General features: G+C 33.5%; 2 protein-coding genes across 2 annotated transcripts in view; both read left to right on the forward strand.

Moving 5' to 3' along the window:
* LOC129799029 (MAP kinase-interacting serine/threonine-protein kinase 1) overlaps window positions 1-12400 on the forward strand; it is a 74795-nt gene extending 62395 nt beyond the window's left edge. Inside the window, exon 6 of the mRNA XM_055842624.1 lies at window positions 3456-12400. Coding sequence (XP_055698599.1) covers window positions 3456-4230 — 775 coding nt within the window. The 3' untranslated portion in view covers window positions 4231-12400. The remainder of the gene's footprint in view (window positions 1-3455) is intronic.
* Window positions 12401-17254: 4854 nt separating this feature from the next.
* On the forward strand, window positions 17255-18525 carry LOC129799037 (pre-mRNA-splicing factor 18). The gene is made up of 2 exons (XM_055842635.1): window positions 17255-17469; window positions 17534-18525. The coding sequence occupies exons 1-2, from the start codon at window positions 17407-17409 to the stop codon at window positions 18503-18505; spliced, it is 1035 nt and encodes a 344-aa protein (XP_055698610.1). The 5' UTR covers window positions 17255-17406; the 3' UTR covers window positions 18506-18525.
* Window positions 18526-20621: the final 2096 nt, after the last annotated feature.

Genomic DNA, 20621 nt, shown 5'->3' on the forward strand with positions numbered 1-20621 from the left:
AAAAGGCTATATACAATGAGTGTCTATGGTACTTATAATGTACAGATACAGATACTTATAATGTGGTTATCAACTCTCTGAGTCGATTCATTGGGTCTATCAGTAGCTTTTTCCGAATGTATTCGTACCTCTTTACTATAAATTTTTAATATTTTAAGTATACACTGACGCGATTTTCCCTAAAATTTGGCGATTGAAGACGCAGATTCATTATAACAGTATTTCTGGACAATTTCCCACCTTATAACTTTTTGTAATTTGCCATTTTTAACCTAAATTATAAATTATCAAAAAACAGATTATTTCTTGTATTCTTTAATCACTTTTATATACATATATTTACCATTGACAACTTTAAAAATGTACAAACCCACCATTTGCCTCTCAAATGACATAAACCCAAAATGTAATCAGTTTACATTAAGTTGGTTGCATGTTTTGACCATTTTGAATTACTTTTTTAAATGAGGCAACAAACTTTTAACTCCTCAAAAATGACCAACTTTTGGAAAACAATTATTTTTGACATGAAATAAAATTAATTATTTTTTTTGAAAAATATAAATGATATCTACGGATTACAAGGAACTCATCTGCAAAAAGCAAAATTTGAAAAAGTATTTTTTTTCTATCATTTTTTTTCACTTGATTTCTCAAATATGCATTAGGCAACAAACTATTGAAACCCACTGTATATATCAGATAAGATGCTTATTTCTAAGCATTTTTTTTTTCAAAAAGATCTTTTTTTTAACCATATTTAAATGAAATAAAAGTGCAAATACTAATGATCGGACATGATGTAATGATATTAATGATTTTTCGTACCAATTGCGGAAGTACCGAAGAAGTATCACAGGGATCACAAGAAAGTAAGGTACACGTGATCCCAGGATTATGCACTTTGGGTTTATGCACACGGAATTATACGATGTTCGCTTACATAGATGATCCTTGGTCGGAAAAATCAGGAGTAATGGTGCTATTCCAATGAAAAAATGAGCATGTTTTTCTTTAGCACATTACTGTTCTCAAGTACTAAAAAGACCATGACTGTTCCCACAAGTTATTTCAATTAATGTCAGATGGCATTGTGATCGGGTGAAAGCTTGCTCGGCGGGAATATTCGAATTCGGATTTCGGTTGGGAAATCGACAAGATTAATTTAATGTTTTCACTTTCATAGTATTTTCTACATTTTCTTTATCATGATTGACAAGATGTAAGGTTCTTCTCTATACACAAAAACTTCAAATTTTCCCGAGTCCTCGTCGTGTTTCAAAATCACGAAAGAGTCATGACAGGAACCGACACAAAAGAAAAGTTCAACCGAAATCCGAATTCGAATATTCCCTCAAAGCAAGCTTTCATCCGATCACAATGCCATCTGACATTCAGTCAGTGTGGAGTAACCTGTCATGTCAGCTTGGTGGCGTGATTCAGTTGGATGGCCAGGGGGGGAATTCTGTAACCCTGTGAAGTGATCACCTGTCAAAATTGGTGAACGCGCTTCACTAAAGTGATCGCAAAAGAGATTCTGTTTGCGATAGCTTCACGTGAAGGGATCACTTTGAGGTTATGTGTTTCACTTGTCAATTTTTCGGTGAAGATGATATTATCACTCGGTGAAGCCAGTAAAAATTTTTTCCATACTCAGCTTGAAAAACAAGACTATATCATTCCTAACACTCAATTCCAGTGTTTTCCATAGTGATTTAGTTCAAATATTGATGAAAATCTTAAATTTAATGAAAATTTCAACACACTTCCCCTCCCTGCTTCACGAAAAGGTACAGAATAACTTTTCTAGCAGTCGTGAAGGGAAGCTCGTGAACCTTTCACTAGTGAATCGTTCACTAGCGAAGCGTTCATCGAGTTACAGAATTCCCTCCCAGGAGTTGACAAGTTTAGCCTCAACCGCGGATTTTCCCAGGTTTTCCATGAGTTTTCCCGTGAATGCTCAGTGGTGAAAAGTCGGCGAGCAGCATTAATATTCTCTACTCTTATTTTCCTTGAAATGCCGTATGGGAACAGACATGGTCTTTTTTAGTACTTGAGAACAGTAATGTGCTAATAAAACATGGTTACTTTTTCATTGGAATAGCACCATAAAACAATAACTTAGTTTCTATAGCATCGACAGCAGTTTTTGTAGCTAGTATTATCAACAGTCACATTCTTTTAAGAATGTGTCAATAAATAATTCAACGATTGTTAGTATCGAAGTGTTATTATTCTATTCCATATTAATTTTACACCTTCAAGTTGGTCCTATTAGCATTTTTTTCCAATGTCATGGATTTTGAATGCTTTTCAATTGAGTTTTTAAACTGAACTTTAGCTTTCGGACGGTAAATTTAGGACCTACCAAGGGGTTGTTCCAGATATTTACCCATTATTTCTTTGACATAGAATTCTTGTTTTCCGGGTTTCGTGAAGATTTTGTCGGGCAATTACTAAGCCAAAGAGGTGCTTCATTTAATGTGTTATAATGGCTTCAGCCCTAAGGCTTAACCATATGGCTTATCTGCTCTAATTTCCTATCAATCACGATTTTTTGGTAAAATTTAACTTAGAATTAGATTATTAAAGATAAGCGATCTATTAAGCTCTCAAGAGGCTATAAAATTGCTCGCTATTCAGGATTTTGAGACTTCGGGAACTGGGCTAAACCTCTAATCTGAAGACAGCTTTAGACAGACCTACGGCTTAAGCCAAAAGACGGCCCAATTGACAACAATAATCCCCACATACACCTTCTTGAGTGGTCGAAAATGGGAAGAAAGGGAAGAAAAGTTTTTATTCTGGGCTGAACTTTATCCTCCGACGATCACCGGATTATTGTTGTCAATAAAATTTTACGTCGGTTCCTTACCCTAGAAGTAAATTCCGGAAATGAGGTCTAAGACTGCATTCCCATCTGTTTCTTATGCCCTAGACACACTTACGACTTAAGCCGAGAGACGACTCAGTGGAAAATGATGGAAATGCAGTTTGACCATTATTTCGATTATAATTACGCTAAGCCGTCTCTCGGCTAATCCTCGAGTCTGTCAAGGCCCTTACTGACCCGTCACTCGTCTTAAGCCGTAATGCCCTAGACACACTTGCGACTTAAGTCGAGAGACGGCTTAACTTTAACCTCACTTTTTAAGCATAACTAGCGCCGTCTGCTAGTTTATCAACTGGGCGAATAGCATTTCTTTTCCACCTGCATTCGTTGCAAACGGTGCGAAGCGATCATCATTTGCAGCGAATGCAAATCAAATGCAGTTACCTCAATTGTTGATCAAACCGACGATATTTTTAATTAATCTTTTTATAAGCTTTTTCCATCATTTTTCCCAAGTGTTTTAAAAATAAACTGTCATTTAATTTGATCTTGATCTTGAATCACGTCCTTTGGAATTCTTGTTAATTATATCTCACGTGTAAATATTGTCGATCTTTTGCAGCAATCAATCGGCACGTGAATTGTCACAATTTGCTGAGTCGGCAATGGCTGTGAAACGTGTAATTTTGCAGCATTTCTCAATGCGCTACGATTACATGACAAAAGAACGTCCAAATATCTATCAGCCATCGAAGAATGGCCTCGAGGACGCCAAGACCACTCTGCGCCAGCACATGGATCAACATCAGGCCAGAACAAGTGGTGCTGGTACCAATTCTGGGGGTGTTGTAACCTTTGGTGCTGGGGGTACTGGGAAGTATGGTAAGGGTCTCGAGGCGTTGTGTGGGGCACCCAAGGGGGCGCTCGACAGTATTATGGAGCTGAAGGAGAAGCTGCCGGAGGAGAAGGTGAGGCGCGAGCAGAAGAGTGAGTCAGGCATCCGACGAAAGAATCCCACCAAGGGTGGCCAAATGGTGGCCAGAGGTATTCCACCTGAGGAGAATTGGCGCTACAGGAGTAGCACATCGGCTGATAAATATCCACTAGGCTTTAGGAATTATCGTAGTTTTAACAATCAGCAATACAGCAACAATCACATCCGCAATTGGCGCAATGAATGCGTCTTTGCACGCCCATGCGGCATGTCCGTTGTGCCGTCCGGCAATTCTGGCACTGCGGGTGGCAGCCATGAGGATGATGACCATGGTGCTGGCAACTGCATCGGACTGTCACCGCCAAGCGAGAGTCTTCTGATGCAGCGACGCCTAAGGTCCATCTCCTCACGAGCTTCCAGCATTGAGATTCGTGGTGGAACAGCTGCCACAGCCAGTGGCTAGATTATGGGACTCAGGTGCGCATCTTTTCCATCTTACTCTTCCCCGTCCCCACCCCCCTGCCCCCCGCCCCACCATCCCACCCTCATGAAGAGAACTTTCCATATTCATTTTATCATCCCCATTCACAAACACAAAAAAAATAACTGCTCTTCCAATATGCGAGTGAAGATCACCACAAATTATGCAGCCATCCACGAAGGAGAAACCACTTAAGAATTGATTTCTTTATTTTCTTGAATTATAAATTCAATTTACAAAATATCTCTTTAATTTTTTTTTCTTTTGTTGATGTTTGATGTGCGTGATCTCTCATAAAGTGATAATCTTTGTCAACCAAATGGAATGAAAAACATCTTCACTCGCTCTAGTTTCATCATCTAACCTTCCCTGATCATCTTAAGTTCTCTAGTTCACATTGAACAAAAAGGGCAAGATGAGCTTTTTTTGCGAGGGAAAAAGCACCAGCCAATATGGCGTTGAAGCGTGCGTCAGCCATATTGGAAATACAGTAGACTCTCCGCTAATTCGGCTCTTTTAAGATCGGGCTACTTTATAATTCGGGCAGCAGTTAAATTCGAAAAAAGTTTGTTTACATTTTTCAAGTTCGATTATGTTTATTAAATGAAGCAAATTTGTCATGATTTGCCTTAGATTTGATGTGATTCTGTATTATTAAGAGGTTTTCATGAAATTTATAATAGCAATGAGCATATTAACTCAATCCTCTCGTTCAGTAATAACCTTCCCGATTTGAGAGCTCTCTCCTGTAGAGATTTTTTCTTTACCGATTCGAAGGTATATCAGAGAGAACTTACCTAAAAACCCGTTGGAAGTTCGAACGTTTAAACCGGCGAGTTACACAAAAATGAGCAAGTTGCTAAAAAGGACATCTCTTTGAGTGAAAGTGCAATTAAGACGTTTTGCCATCCTGAATTTCCATAAAACTACACAAAAATTCACTTTTTGCAGCAAATATTTGCACACTCTCGTTGACATTGTTGACGATTGAAGCGTCAAGAATATCGAAATTCGAAATGGTAGAAAAATCAGCGCTAAAGCGTCGAGTACGTGAACTTGCACTTTAGGCTTCCGGTAGATTTTCGAATGGGTTTGGCTTGGCTTTGGAGTGGCTTTGTCTCTTCGAAAGGTTATTACTGAACGGAGCCAATCCTCTCGTTCTGTAATAACCTTCCCGATTTGAGAACTCTCTCCGGTTGAGGTTTTTCCTTTACCGATTCGAAGGTATATCAGAGAGAACTTACCTAAAAAGCCGTTGGAAGTTCGAACGTTTAAACCGACGAGTTACACAAAAGTGAGTAAGTTCATGAAATGGACATTTATCTTAATAAAATTGCAATTAAAACGTTCTGCCATCCTGAAATTCCACAAAACTACACAAAATTCACTTTTTCCAGCAAACTTTTGTACACTGTTGTTGATATTGTTGACGATTGAAGTGTCAAGAATATCGAAATTCGAAATTGCAGAACAATCAGCGCTAAAGCGGCGAGTATATGAACTTGCACTTTAGGCTTCCGGTAGATTTTCGAATAGGTTTGGCTTGGCTTTGTTTCTTCGAAAGGTTATTACTGAACGGAGCCAAAATATGAGTATGCAGATGAACAAAAAATCATTGCATTTCAAACAATTTGCTGCCCGAATTTCTCTCTTTTTCAGTTGACACTTCGTTCCCAAATGCCCGAATTTCGGAAAGTCTACTGTAAATCGTTTCCTATTGGTTGATGCTGTGTTCCCTTCGCAAATTTTCCGGGTGTTTTTGTTCATTGTGAATGAAAGTCCATGCCCAAACTTGGCGCCAAAATAACCTCTTTTCTCCAAGAGATAAAATTTATCATTTATCACAAAAAAAAACAACATTAAAAACAAAAGATAACAATATATTGAGAGAAATGAGAAGGAAGTAAAAATCACACAATCATCCATCCGCAGAACTTCTCATTTCTCTCACGTGAAAAGCTTTTGGTGTGAGCGTGAGCGTGAGAATGGATTTTTTTTTTTGGAAAAAAAAATTTAATTGACAACGAAGAAGAACTTGAAAATCCCCTTCCGTTGTTTTTTCTATCAAAAAGTGTGACTGAGAATGAGTGCTAAACAAAAAAATAAAAATCTGTGAATTAAAAGAAGACAAGAAGACGTGAAACCAACAGGAATGAATGAGAAATGGAGAAGATAAAAAAAAAAGTATAAAATATTATAAAAAATGTGATCATTTGTCAGTCATTCAATTTACACTTTGCATAAAAAGAAGAAGAAAAAAAGATGAAAGAATAATTTTTATAACCATTTAATTAATTATTGGGGAGATAATGACAAAAAAAAGGAAAGAGAAGGGTATAAATGTTGAAAAAAAAATGATATAAATGAAAATATTCAAACAATTATCAAACTTTAATTGATGAAAAGTCACATGAATAAGTTGCCATGTTATATTTTATTAATTATTAATTTTTTTTTTGCAAAACTTTTTTGTGTACAATTGAAGTCAGAAAAATTGCCCTAAGTGGACGTAAGAAGAGAATATTCTCATGGAGCGAGAATATGAATTGTTGAAAAATAAGAACATTTTTTTTTTAAATCATAAAAATATATCATTTATTATTAAAAAACAAAAGTCCAGCATATGCTGATTGTGAAGTTAAGATCATCTCCCAGTGTCAGAGCATTTATTAATTATTTCTTTTTTTGTAAGTTAACACCAACAAAGAAGACCTTCTTCAGGCCATCTTCCTCGTGATTAAAGGGAGTTTTTGGACTTGAAAGAGGCAAATAATTCATAATACAAAAATAAAAAAAAATTGAGAAAAAAACAAATTTTCGAAATTTCATAGCATTATTCACAAAATCATCCAACATTAACTTTTTCAGACTAAAGCAAAATCATGTTAATTTTGTGAGAAATTTCACAACATTTCACTTCATATCACTGTGAAATTTCAATTGTACTAATTGATGAAGAATCATGCTAAAAAAAAGAATACCTTAAACTACCTAAAGATAGTAATTTTAAAACAAAAAAAAAAAGAAAGAATATTTACCTTCTAATGAATACCTTTATGTACAACTCTTACATTTAATTAATAAAACTTGTCAAGTTGAATTAAACAACAAATATTGAGAAATTGATGAAATTTTTGTGAATTTTTGGTGAGAATTATTGCAAAAGAAAACATTAAGAGATAGCTGAGATTTTTATGAATGGATTTTACATATAAAAAAAATATTTTGTAGTAATTTCGAAATATTGTGGTAGGATCAGAAGAAAAATGAGAGATGTGTTAGAATTTTTTTTCAGTAACCAAGTGAATTGGTAACTTGAAGAGAAAATTGCAAAATTCACTTTGGATACTTTGAGTCATGCATAGAAAAATTCTTAGGTGCTTCGCACGAAGCTTTTTTTGGGGTTTAATTTTGCATTCGTCCTGTGAAGTTGGGAAAGTTAATTGATGTACGATTTTAGGAATTCTGAACAATCCAATTCGGATTTTGAATTCTTGAATTAAATTTTACAGTTGTTCTGTATGAAAAACTTGATTGGTGTACGTTTTTGCGGGATTATAAACAATCGAATTCGGATTCTGAACTCTTCAAAAAAAAAATTGAGAACTGTTCGATGGCACCTATTTCGCAACAAAAGAAGGCCTTCAGAAAACTGAATAAAAAAAATTAATTGATATATGAATTCTAAATTCTAAACAGTTCAATTCGCATTCTTAATCAATTATAGAACAAGTGAAATCCTCTGGATTTACATTTAATTGATGTACGTCTTTGGGGTCATTGGGGTTTCTAAACATTCGAACTCAAATTATTAACTCTTGATTCGATTAAAAATAATTGATTGATATACGAATTCGGAATTCTAAACAATTGAATTTAGATTCTAAACTCTACCAAGAAATTAAGAGCTGCTCGGTGCGCCATCTATTGTGAAACAAAAGACGTTCTTTGGATTTACATAAAAATATTCTATATTTAATAAGTTTTTAATATTTTTATCAGTAAATCACTTTAAAATTTCACGTGTGTTTCTCATATAATTATTTTCTAAACCAGACTAGGCCTTCCGGAGTAAATTGTCAAAATCAATGATCTTGGGAGATTTATAAATTTGATTGAATAATCATGCTAATGATGGGAAGGTCAATAGAGCACAGGTCCCCGAAGACCTGAGTTAGCTATCTCGTACGGTTTGATCTCTATGTTTATTTATGGTCATCGGACGTATGGACGCACAAACAACGTGACAACAATTTTGGTCAAAAGAAACAGTACTTGCGGGCTTCGAGCAATAAAATTGTTTGCGAAAATATCTTTGAGAACAAACCAGAAATAGCAAATTGGTGATTTTGTCCAGATTTTCAGATTTGTCCTAAAGGTTTTAAGCAATGCTAAGACGGCAGTGGTCGTTAGGGAAAGGGTGGTCATAAAATGAAATAAATTTATTTCATTCGATATCAATGAAATGTGATTGAAAGTCTGTGAGACATGTACGTGTGTGGGTGGGTCATGATTGGAAGTGGAGCTTTAGCTTTAGGACTTTGGGGTCCTGGGTTCGAAACTGACTGAGTCTCAGATTTTTCTAGTGTTATTTCGGTCTTGAATTTGTCTTGTAAATCAGTAATGCCAAAGTAGTTGCAAGTAAAGCATCTAAGCAAGCCAGGCTGGTACAAAATACGAATTTTGACATGAATGGATATACTTCGGTCGAGGTAAAATTCACTGTTCGCTGTCCTTATTTGAGACAGAGATTAGTGATGCTGTTTTGGTTAATAGTAAACTAATAAAGCGTGGATTGAGGCATGAAAAAAAGAGTCTAGTAGAATATTTATCCCCAGAAAAAGCTCTATGCGAAGCCCATAATCTGAATTTCATTTTAGAAATGCTTAAAATAATCCTAAAGAAAATGTTTATGAAGATCGAACAGATGATGAAGAAAAAAATGTCTTTGATTAGTGAAAAAAACACCATCAAATATTAGAGATGTTAAATTTAAAGAAAAATATATATTTTTATATATGAGCGACGAAGGATATGAAAGTATAATATTATGATGAAAAACTTTGTTTTTTTAAACTGATGAAAGAGAGAAGAAGAGAAAGTCAAAGTAAAAAGAACAGAATTAGTAATTCTCTCTTTATTTAGAGGCTCATTCGAAAAAAAATATAGATACAAAAAAATCAAGAGATCATTTGTTTTTCGAGAGAAAAAGGGCATGAGCCATGATAATGCTTCCAAGTAATTTTTATTGATTAAGAATTACAAAATAAAGAAGAAAATCCTAATAAAAAAAAGAATAAAAATCATTTTTAAAAAATCTCAAGAAAAAATCCACAAAAACAACTTTAAAAGAAAATCTTTACTATATAAAGTGTTACTAAGGAAGATCTTTAAGATGAGTAAACATTTATAATAAGTGAAACGCAATTTTTTCAAATCTTCTACTTATATTTCTTTTTCTATTTTTTACACTCTAACTAACTACAAAAATAAGTATTGTTTTTCAGTTTACAAAGACAAACCATTTAATGCAGATCCCGCTTTACAAGTTATTGGCCCTCGTCACGTGTTTAGCCAAAAGTTTAAGTTGGAATGTGAGGTTATGATGTCCTTGCGCTGAGGTTATGATCAACGTAGAATTACTTTTGTTTTGTAAATTTGATTTTGACATTGCATAGATAGTGAAACCTCATCCAAGTGGCTTCGTTTATTCACAAAGTGCAGTTTCAAAAACATGTTTATAAAATAAAAAGAATTGTACAAGAACCATTATTTTTACAAGCCGAAATTCCATTTGCAAATTTCAACATAAACATTGACTTGGCATTGGAATGTTTTTTAAAAACAATTTGGAATTGAAACTGTTTCCTCTCATATCAAATAGAATTAAATGAGGTAAAGTTTTAATGGTTAGAATTTTTTGTCTTAAAAATGACAAAACGTTTTTTTTAAAAATATTTTTACAAAAAATACAATTATTTAAAATTAACAGAATTTTAAGTTAAAAATTGAATTTTAATGGAGAAATAATTGTTGAGTTTTTTCTATAAAAAAATCAATAAAATCTCTTAAGGCTAGATCAACATAACCTCACACTTCGAAGCAACTTCTAGGCATTGAAAATTATACCAAATAGATTTTCATTTAAATATAATTTAAAGTGTGGATCTGTAAAGAAAAACAACGTAAGAAATTGTTAGATTTCCAAACAAGACACTTTTACCTCCCCTTCATCCGTATTTGAGATCCTCATTTTCGTTTTTTGGATAGGATGTCATTTTTGTATTTGAGGTTATGTTAAATTTGAAAGAACAGAAAGCAGGACATAAATCAAATTGCATGAATGAATTGAACTTTAATAGGAATCAGAAACTAAGTATTCAGAACCTTTAATACATCTGATCTTAGAAGGGAAAACTAAATTTAAAGTTATAAGCATTTACAGTGTTTGAAGACACTTCTATAAATGAACAACTTTTAACCTTTAAATTTTTAAGGTTAGGCTTTCTTTAAAGGCTTCTGTCGTTAGATTTTGACTCATTTTGAAGGAAAAAGTCATGCAAACCTCTTTTATTGGTCCTGAAATTAATCAAATTTGAAGCTCTTAACTTCTAAATATGGCTTCAATTTTGCAGGTTAGACTTAACATAACCTCACTTTTCCAAATAACCTTTTTGTCTAATGAAAAAAATGAGGTTCTTCATACGGTTTTGTCTTTCAAACGGCCATGAAATTATTGAACAAAATTCTTATGGATTACAAAGTTTAGAAGTTAAGAGAAGAAGGAAAAAGAATATTGATAAAAATAAAACACAAAAAATTGCATTGCTACAAAGTGAACTTTTTGTGGAACGTCAAAAGGATATTTTGGGAAATTGTAGAACGAAAGAAAAAATACCTAACAATTTTGCAAGAAACGAATGGAATAAAATTGGGAAAGATGTTTTTTTCGATGAACGAAAAAATACTATTTGTGATAAAAGCACTGAATAAAAAAATGTGAGACAAGAAGGGAGGACAAATAAATGGGAAAAGTGACAAGATTCTCGAAAAGGCAAGAAGAAAAAATAAATAAGATTTAAAAAACAAAGCAATAGAGAAGAAGTGTTTCGATCGTGTTTGAAGAAGAGGCAAAATTTTGAAAGAAAACGAAAAACTTTTAGAAATAGAAGATTAAAAAAAAAAAAAACAATACGATACAATTGATAGATTCTAAAATCTACATTTTTTTCCTTTTTTTTACACTATACTTGTTTACATAATTTTAGATGCTTCAAAATCCTTTTTTTGCTATACAAATACGAAAAAAGTCGACTTATTTGCTAATAACAAACCTATTTAGTATAACAGCATAAAATTTACTTATAACAGTTCTTTGAATGATTTTTTAAGAATATTATTTTTACTATTCTATATACACAAACTTTTTTGCTTGTCTATTTCCTAATACAAATACTATCTATCAGAAAAATTATTTCCTAAGACTTTATAATTTTTTTCTTCTAAAATTCTGAGAAACTACTTAAGAGAATAATGTTAACTGACAAAAAATATTACACTGATAATAGTGTGATAAGAAAAAAGTACCCTAAAATTTGCAGAATTTGAAAGATAAACCCTAGGTTTAAGTTCTTTTTTATACATTTGAAATACTACATTTTTTGTTATTGCTTATGAGGTCAAGAAGAAGTTTAAAGAAAAAAGCCCAACACTGATAGAAAAGAACACAAAACTACAAAAAAAAATGAGGAGAAAATATTTGTCATACATTGAGAAAGACTGTAATTGAGGAAATTTTTTTCATAATAATGTCCAAGAAACTTTGGAAAAATGAATTATGAAGAAAATGAAACTCAAACAAAATATGAAAAAATATATAGTATGGAAAAAATTCACTGAAAAAAAAATTAAAAAAACCAAAATCTTACATTCTCTTTCATATATAAAATAGAAAATAACAGAAAAAATTATTAATTTTAAATGGTAAGAAGATAAAAAAGAAGTATTTCCTAATTAATCATTGCAGGAGATTTTGATTGTAAAGTTCTAACCATGAAATTTGCATACAATTTGATTTTTTTTTAATTGAAATAGTCTTATGCAATATTGTCAAATATGAAAGAAATGTCTCAATAAAAGTGATTTTCCAGAATATTCTTGTTTTTCTTGCTGCAGTTTCCACAGAAATCAACGTTGAAAGATTTGAGACTATTTTTTACTTGGAATTTTCAACAATTTGTGATCTTTTGAGGTTTTCAGAATTACTGAAGAGGCGCTTTAAAACTTTTCTGAGTTATTATGGTCTCGGTTTTCTTTTGGTTGCAGCAGATTGGACTATTCGCAAAAGTGGTCAGTAAAAAAACGTTTAAGTAGTAAAATATCATTGTCAAAGAGAAAATTAAGAAGTTATACTGTGTTATCACACTTGCACATAATAAAATTTTATTATGATTCACATTAATTGTCGCTGGTGAGAGTTCAAATGTGTAATATGTGTGTTTGAATCATTTTATATTCAAAATTTGATCTATTTGTTGATAAAAAGGTAGACTTGGCCCGCAAAATTTGATACAAATTGATTTAAAGCATTAATGCGAAAAATTAATGCGATTTTCTCTTTAATTTTTTAATGTGAAAAATAAAATGCTTTAGGTAAATTTAAACTTATTTTTGCAGGCCAAGTCCATTTCTTTATCAATAAATAGAAAAACCCCAAATATTAAGTGACTCAAAGACAGAAATAACATATTTGGATGCTCACAAGCAACAATTAATGTGAATCACATTATAATTTTAATGTGCAAGTGTGATAACGCCGATAACCACATAATTTTTTGCCAGTGATGACTTGGTCCAGTTATGGGTGCAGGTATCGCAACCCTTTTATAACCATGACTTGGTCCAGGTATGGGTGCCTCTATCGCAGACTTTTCAGAATCATGCCTTGGTCCAGGTATGGGTGCCTCTATCGCAATTCTTTCAGAACCATCACTGGTAAAAATAAAAGGATCAAATTGATCCAAATTGGATCCATACATTGCAAAAGGATCAAATTTGGATAAATTTGATCCATTCTTTATTTTTACCAATGACGACTTGGTCCAGTTATGGGTAGAGGTATCGCAACCCTCTTAATAACCATGCCTTTGTCAAGGTATGGGTACCTGTATCGCATACCTGTCAGAACCATGACTTGGTCTAGGTATGGGTGCCTGTATCGCAACCCTTTCAGAACAATCACTAGTAAAAATAAAGGGATTAAATTGATCCAAAATTGATCCTTTTCAAAGGATGGATCAAATTAATATGCTATATTATGATAAACGTGCATTCATAGTTTGAAATTTGATCCATCCGTTGCAAAAGGATCAAATTTGGATGAATTTGATCGTTTCATTTTTGCTAGTGACGACTTGGTTCAGTTGTAGGTGCAGGTATCGCAACCCTTTTATACCCATGACTTGGTCTAGGTGTGGGTGCCTGCAACTGCATTGCAGCCCTTTCAGAACCATGACCATCAAGACGGTTTTAGAGACCGTACTTTTCAACTGAAAGGGCTTATATGAGGACTTGTTGAAAATGTGTTGGAATTTATGTGAAAATTTGACCGATTATAATTGGTTATGAACCAGTAATGAACCGGCTATAATTTGACGAACTTTTGTTCAAAAATAAATTATATTTTTTCTCATTTTGCTCGATATTTTGAAAGGGTTATAAATCGGCTGTGAAAAGGTAAACTGTAAATAATGAGGCGTATTGCCACTTCTTTTTTGCATATTTAAAAGTTGCTCGTTATAGGGCTTAACACTATTAATAGTGTCTCACTGACATAAGAATACATTTGTCGTAAATCTGTAAAACCGGCTTCAGACTGGAGGTTTAGCCCAGTTCCCGAAGGCCTCAAAAACCTAAACAATTTTGTTGATTTTTCAAAATCTAATGGATAATTTTTCCTAAATATCTTATCCAAAACAACAATTTCCTTAAAAATCTTGCCTAATTTGGAATTAGAAGATTTAAGCCATATGGTTAAGTTTCATGTCTGAAGCCAGTATAAATTAATTTTCCCCACAGCTCTCATCTCGTGAATTAATTTATGACTTCTACACACTTGTGAAATTTATCTCCATATTGAAGCAAATTACCTACGTTTGTGTAGGAAAAACTGCAAAATAATGACATAAATTTCTCTAGTGCTACTAAGTGTGTTGGGGCCATAACTCATTTTTGTGCAGGCTTCATTCTGTTCCTCAACTTTAACTCCATATGGTACTTTGAGTGTAGATTTTTTCAATTCTTAAACCAATAGACAATAAATATGTCGAACCAATCATTTACTTACTGTATCAATTATTGTAGAACTTTAAGGCATCTACACATTTTGAGCATTTTGTAGAGACCTTTATAGACACAAAACCCACTGACTGTTTTTGATCGTTTTTCCTAGCGCGAACGGTCAAATGACAGGATACTCAACAATTTTTCTTAGAAAAGAAGAAACGATTAAAATTAAAACACTGAAAAATATATTACTTGCATATTCTAAGAAATTCATAAAGTTTGATAGCGATATTGTACCGTTTAAATATGTGTTAATTTTAAAAAGTTTTTGAACCGGTCAATTTGACCGGTTTAGTGTTAAACCAGTTTAGTGTTAGGTTTAGTGTTAAATTTTGAACAGTCCCCCACGTGTCTCTTCAAAAGCACGACTTGCGGCTTGTTTGAAAGTATTTCTGTTCCAGCCGGAAAATTTTGCTTTTTTTGGAAAATTTTTTGGTTGCACCGAGGTGAGATTTATGTGCTTATTGCAAATCGACACATTCGAGATTATGTCCATGTTGAAGCAAATTGCGTATGCTTGTGTAGGAAAAACTTGCAAATATGTACATAAATTTCTCTAGTATGTTAGAGGCATTATGGCCTCTACGCAGTAGTAGAAATTTTTTTTTTTAAAAATGCCTTTTTAAAGAAAATCTTCCCTATCATTCTGTAGGCAGAAACGTCAGAATTTTTTTTAAGAAAGGCAATATTTTTGACGAAAATTGCTTCTTGTGTATAGACACCATTAGAGGCAATTAGAACTAATTTCGAATTAGGGGTCAATTCACAGATTCAGATGATCACTGATTTAGCTGATTTAAAAAGTCTCCAAAAAGCTCCTAAGCTGTTTTCGTATTCAGACACATCAGTGGAATCAGCAAATTACTGATTAGTCGCTGATTTATTCTCGACCACCTCTCGCGGAGGCCGATAAACTGATTAAGATAATTTGACACTTGAAAATAAAAGTGAAGAAATACCAATTGTGAATTATAGACATATTTTCTTGGTGATTTTCTTAAAAATTATCAAAAAACACATTTTGCATATTTTAGTGAGCTTTATTTTCCCTGATGAATAATTTTATTTCCATTACCCTGCAGATTTTTATAAAATTTTAAATGATGAATTCCCACCAGACGACGGCAGCAAGACCAATATAGGAAACCTTATTAAAGGGTCCATATCGATAATTTTGAAGACTTGTAGACACACAACTCGAGATTTTTCAGTTTATATACTTCCTAATCGTTTTTTGTTTTTAAATCAGCTAGGGTAGACGTTAGTATTATCGATCAGTTAAGGAAATGATCAACTTTAAGAGACAAAAAAACTATTATACTTTCGTATATTTGAAGTGAAAACTTATGTCAATCTTGCATGTCCTGTACAAGATCGATCACTCACATTCTTGATATATTTATTTTGGAGTGGTTTAAAACACGAAAAACTTTTTGAAGTGCATTTGCATGTAATATCGATCAGCTGATGGTATTATCGATCAGTCGATGCTTGTAATATCGATCAAGGAAAAAAATAGGTTTTACACGTACCATCAGGGAATGTGAATATGTATTTTATATTTTTCGATAAAATAAAAAATAGACAAATTTCTTAGTGGTTTCAAAACTGGTTCCCTTCAACTTCCCATCAGTGTTCCGTACGGCACGTTGTATATCCGAGCTGCCTCTCTAATGCTAAGTCCATTCCTGGCATCCTCAAGGGTTTTTGCCATTTCATCATCCTGGTACTGAAGGCGTTTTTTTTGTGTTTTTGCCATGTTTTTGCTGAAGAGAATTTGAGATTATCGATCACAGAAAATCTCTTATTACGCTCAATTAACAGTGCTAACCTATGAAATCTTCACATGTAAGCTTCAATCCTTAATTGGTTTCCAATATCTATACCAATCGTATCGATAAGAATCGCACAAACTGTTCAATTAATTGACAAAACTGACTGTATTCGCTTAAGACAAATGGCAGCAAAGTAAATTTTTAGAATGGCAGCTATTGTAATTTTGTGCACACATTTTTAAAAATCTCTTTTCTTGTGCAAATATTACTAGAAAAATTGTGAAATTTTTTATTTGACATGGTGAAACATGAAATAATTAAACAACCATATAATAATTAAAGTTCATGTAGAAAAATTATTTTTTTATCCATCAATTGAGGGAGAAGTTGGTATTACAAGCATCGCTTGATCGATATTAGGAGCGTTTTGGTAATACCAGCGTCTACCCTAAACAAATCAGCCAAATCCCTGAATTGATCCCTTAGTTCTAAAAGATGGGGAGCATCGGTAAAACATAAACATTGCTTTTGTCCTGTGGATGTTCAACATAGCATGTTTTATAACTGACTCCGAGTAATTTTCTACGCCTAGATTTCTTTCGTTAGAATCAGGCACTATGGCTTTGACTATAAACTGGTTATTGTGAAGTTTTGCAATCAACACAAATAAATATTTCTTGAGTTATTTTTTGGTCAAAATCGCAAAATAATACGTTGTAAATATAAAATCTGTCAGATAAAATAATCAGCAGGAGAGTCCATGAAAAAGTAAAGATGGTTCGTAAACGTCCTTTTAATTTTGAATAATATCATCGACAATCGATTAAATTTGACGATATATCGAAAACAACTTTGATAAATATGTCGTGAAGTGAAAGTTGGTGTGTGTCTTTGATGTTCATTGTTTTGACATTTTCGTGTTTAGGTTTTGTGAGTCTTCAAACTATCTTTGTTTCCTCCGAGAAAATATCAATAATTCAGCAAGAAATCCTACTTATTTTATAAACAATAGGACAAAGCATCAAATTCTGCAGCTGTCATGGACATTCTAAAAGCAGAGATTGCGAAAAAGAGGAAATTGCTAGAGGAGACAAAGCTTCTCGTGAGTGCAATGTTTATTTTTTTGTTTTCGTCAAAAATTAACAATTTTTTTTGTTAAAAATCAGGATGACAAGAGGAAGTACTTCAAAAGGGGTGAATTGCTGGCGAAAGAGAAGGAAGAGTATTTCCAGAGGTATGGGCAGAGAGAGGAGCAAGCAGAGACACAGAGTTCCGGGAATTGCGTGACAAGTACGGATGTCACCAGCGAACACTCAATACTTCCACGTCCGGAAGTCATTCGGAGGTTGAGGGAGCGCTGTGAACCTATTCTGCTCTTCGGGGAGACTGAGCATGAGGCTTTCAGGAGGCTGAGGCAGTGTGAAATCACGGAACCTGAAATCAATCGGGGCTTCCGGAATGACTTCCAAGAAGCCATGGAGCAGGTTGATCAAGCATACTTGGATGAAATTCTCACGTCTCATGGAGCCGAAAGCAGCAGTTCCAGGGACAAGACATCAACAGATGACTTCCATGTGGACGATAGCGTCAGCTGGGAGACGATTCAGGAGATGGCAAAGCGCCTGGGGAGAGGCAACAAGGATCACGATATGAATGTCATCACGACCCTCCTGCAGTATCTGCTGAAGCTGTGGAACAACAATCTCAACGAATGCTCTCCAGCTGAGCGGATGTCAACGAAAATGAAGATTGCCAGGGCAACTTTCACCCAAACCCGTGTCTACATGAAGCCCCTCTTCCGGAAGCTGAAGAACAAAACCCTCCCAGAAGACATCCTGGACAGCCTCACGGACATCGCCAGGGCTGTGCTGGAGCGCAATTACATCGCTGCTAGTGATGCGTATTTGCAGATGGCCATTGGAAATGCTCCCTGGCCAATTGGAGTCACCATGGTAGGCATTCACGCACGAACAGGACGCGAGAAAATCTTCAGCAAGAATGTGGCCCATGTGCTGAACGATGAGACGCAGAGGAAGTACATCCAAGGACTCAAACGCTTGATGACCAAATGCCAGGAATTCTTCCCGACTGATCCCTCAAGATGCGTCGAATATGTCAGCAAGAAAGATTTGTGTTAATAAATTATTTCTTTGTGCAATTTCCTTTTTATTTTTCTTTGTTTGCATGCAAATTTCATGCAAATTCGAGTTGGACCTGAAATTGGGAGATCTTTTATTACACTGTGAGAAATCCGAAAAAGTTAAAATAACATTCCGAAAATGTTAATTTTACCCTGCAGTATTGATCCGAAACCGGTGTAAATATTACCCTTTTTAGGTGTATTGGGGGTTATATTAACCCTTTTTCATGTTAATTTTACTGTTACTGTTCATGTTAATTTTTTCATGTTAATGAAAAAATGTTGATATATAAATATTGATATACAGTTCTGTCTCTCTATATGCACACTCTCTATATGCACAGCTTTTGTGTCAGTTGCATTCAAAATCAATTTGTTTACATTTTGACAAAGTAATAAAGACAATTATTTTCTTGGTAACTAATTTTTCTTGTTTTTAATTTTCTTAATTTTATTTTTTCTGTCTCATATTATATTTAAAATAACACGGGAAATTCTAGAACAATAAAAAAATGATAATTTATTAAAAGAAAGAAAAAAACCGTTGGGAATTTCAAAAAAAGTTGTGCATATTCAGAGAGAGAACTGTCAAAAAAAGTACCCAAACTGTGCATGTAGCGAGACAGCACTGTATAAAAAAAGGTTAATCGCACCCCCGTTTTTATCTCAGTGTATGCAGTAATTTTTAATCAAATTTCTGAAAAATTCAAATTTTGTGTTTAAAACCCAAAATATTGGGTCATGTAAAAAGTTCTAAGGCTTTTAAAACTTTATTTTGATGATGAAAATTATGATTAAGCTCAAAGGAACACGTAGAAGTTAGCCGAAATACACCCGAAAAAAGGTTTATGTCTTAGCTGACCCGAAAGGCTATAAGCCGACAATTAGTCAGTTAAATCAACATTTGTCGTAACTTTCTTTTGACAACTTTTCTGGAGACTAAATTTTCAGTTCAGCTTTATTTTCCTTAACTGTGTTATCACACTTGCACATTAAAATTTTAATATGATTCACATTAATTGTCGCTGGTGAGAGTCCAAATGTGTAATTTGTGTGTTTCAATCATTTTATATTCAAAATTTGATCTATTTTTTGATAAAAAGGTAGACTTGGCCCGCAAAATTTGATATAAATTGATTTATAGCATTAATGCGAAAAATTAATGCAATTTTCTCTTTAATTTTTTAATGTGAAAAATATTTATGCTTTAGGTAAATTTAAACTTATTTTAGCAGGCCAATTCCACTTCTTTATCAATAAATAGAAAAACCCCAAATATTAAGTGACTCAAACACACAAATAACATATTTGGACGCTCACAAGCGACAATTAATGTGAATCACATTAAAATTTTAATGTGCAAGTGTGATAACGCCGTAAAATGAGCCCTAAATGCGATTACTTTTGAGTCAAAATAATAAAAGTGGTGCTAATAAATTGTAAACAAGAGGGAGAATTAGGGTTGGAAGTGGTGTACGGTTGAAAATGAAGTGCTTGGAAGTCTTTGGAAGTGGATGTGCCCGATTGTAATGTCTTTTCTGACTAATTTCATATTTTTGAGACTACGCTTCTTTTAGTTAAGATTTTTAATTCGAACGGTAGTGTAATTTGAAAAGATCTTTTTTGACAATTTACAAGTTCGGTTATGGCAATGAAATGGAGCAAATATGCTCAAATTTATTACAGCTTAATTTGTGTTGTAATTTTTCCGAGGAAATATTCAGCTGAAAAAAAATTTGCTTTAATTTTTACAAGTATTTCAAATTCATATAGTTGCTCAGAAATAATGATATAGCTATTGCAATTGACTTTGAATCAATTTGATATATTTTTTTAATAATTTATCGTAATATGTATTGGATGATTGCATAAATTCGTGGGACTTTTTCGCAAATGTAGTTATGGGGTATCCCATAGATAGAACATATCCACCTTTTTTTTGTTAACGTTTTTGCATTGCTGGAAAGGTTTTAGTCGTTTTAGTGTATTACGTCTCCTCAAAAAGGTCGATTTCTGCTTTTCAGAACTTTTACAAAATATGAGAAACAAAAGGAACATTTGAATTATTTAATGTTTGCGTAATTTTGAATAAATCTAAGTGATGGTCTTTCGTA

This window comes from Phlebotomus papatasi, chromosome 1 (genome assembly GCF_024763615.1).
Source record: "Phlebotomus papatasi isolate M1 chromosome 1, Ppap_2.1, whole genome shotgun sequence".
In the NCBI taxonomy this organism is placed as follows: Eukaryota; Metazoa; Arthropoda; class Insecta; order Diptera; family Psychodidae; genus Phlebotomus; species Phlebotomus papatasi.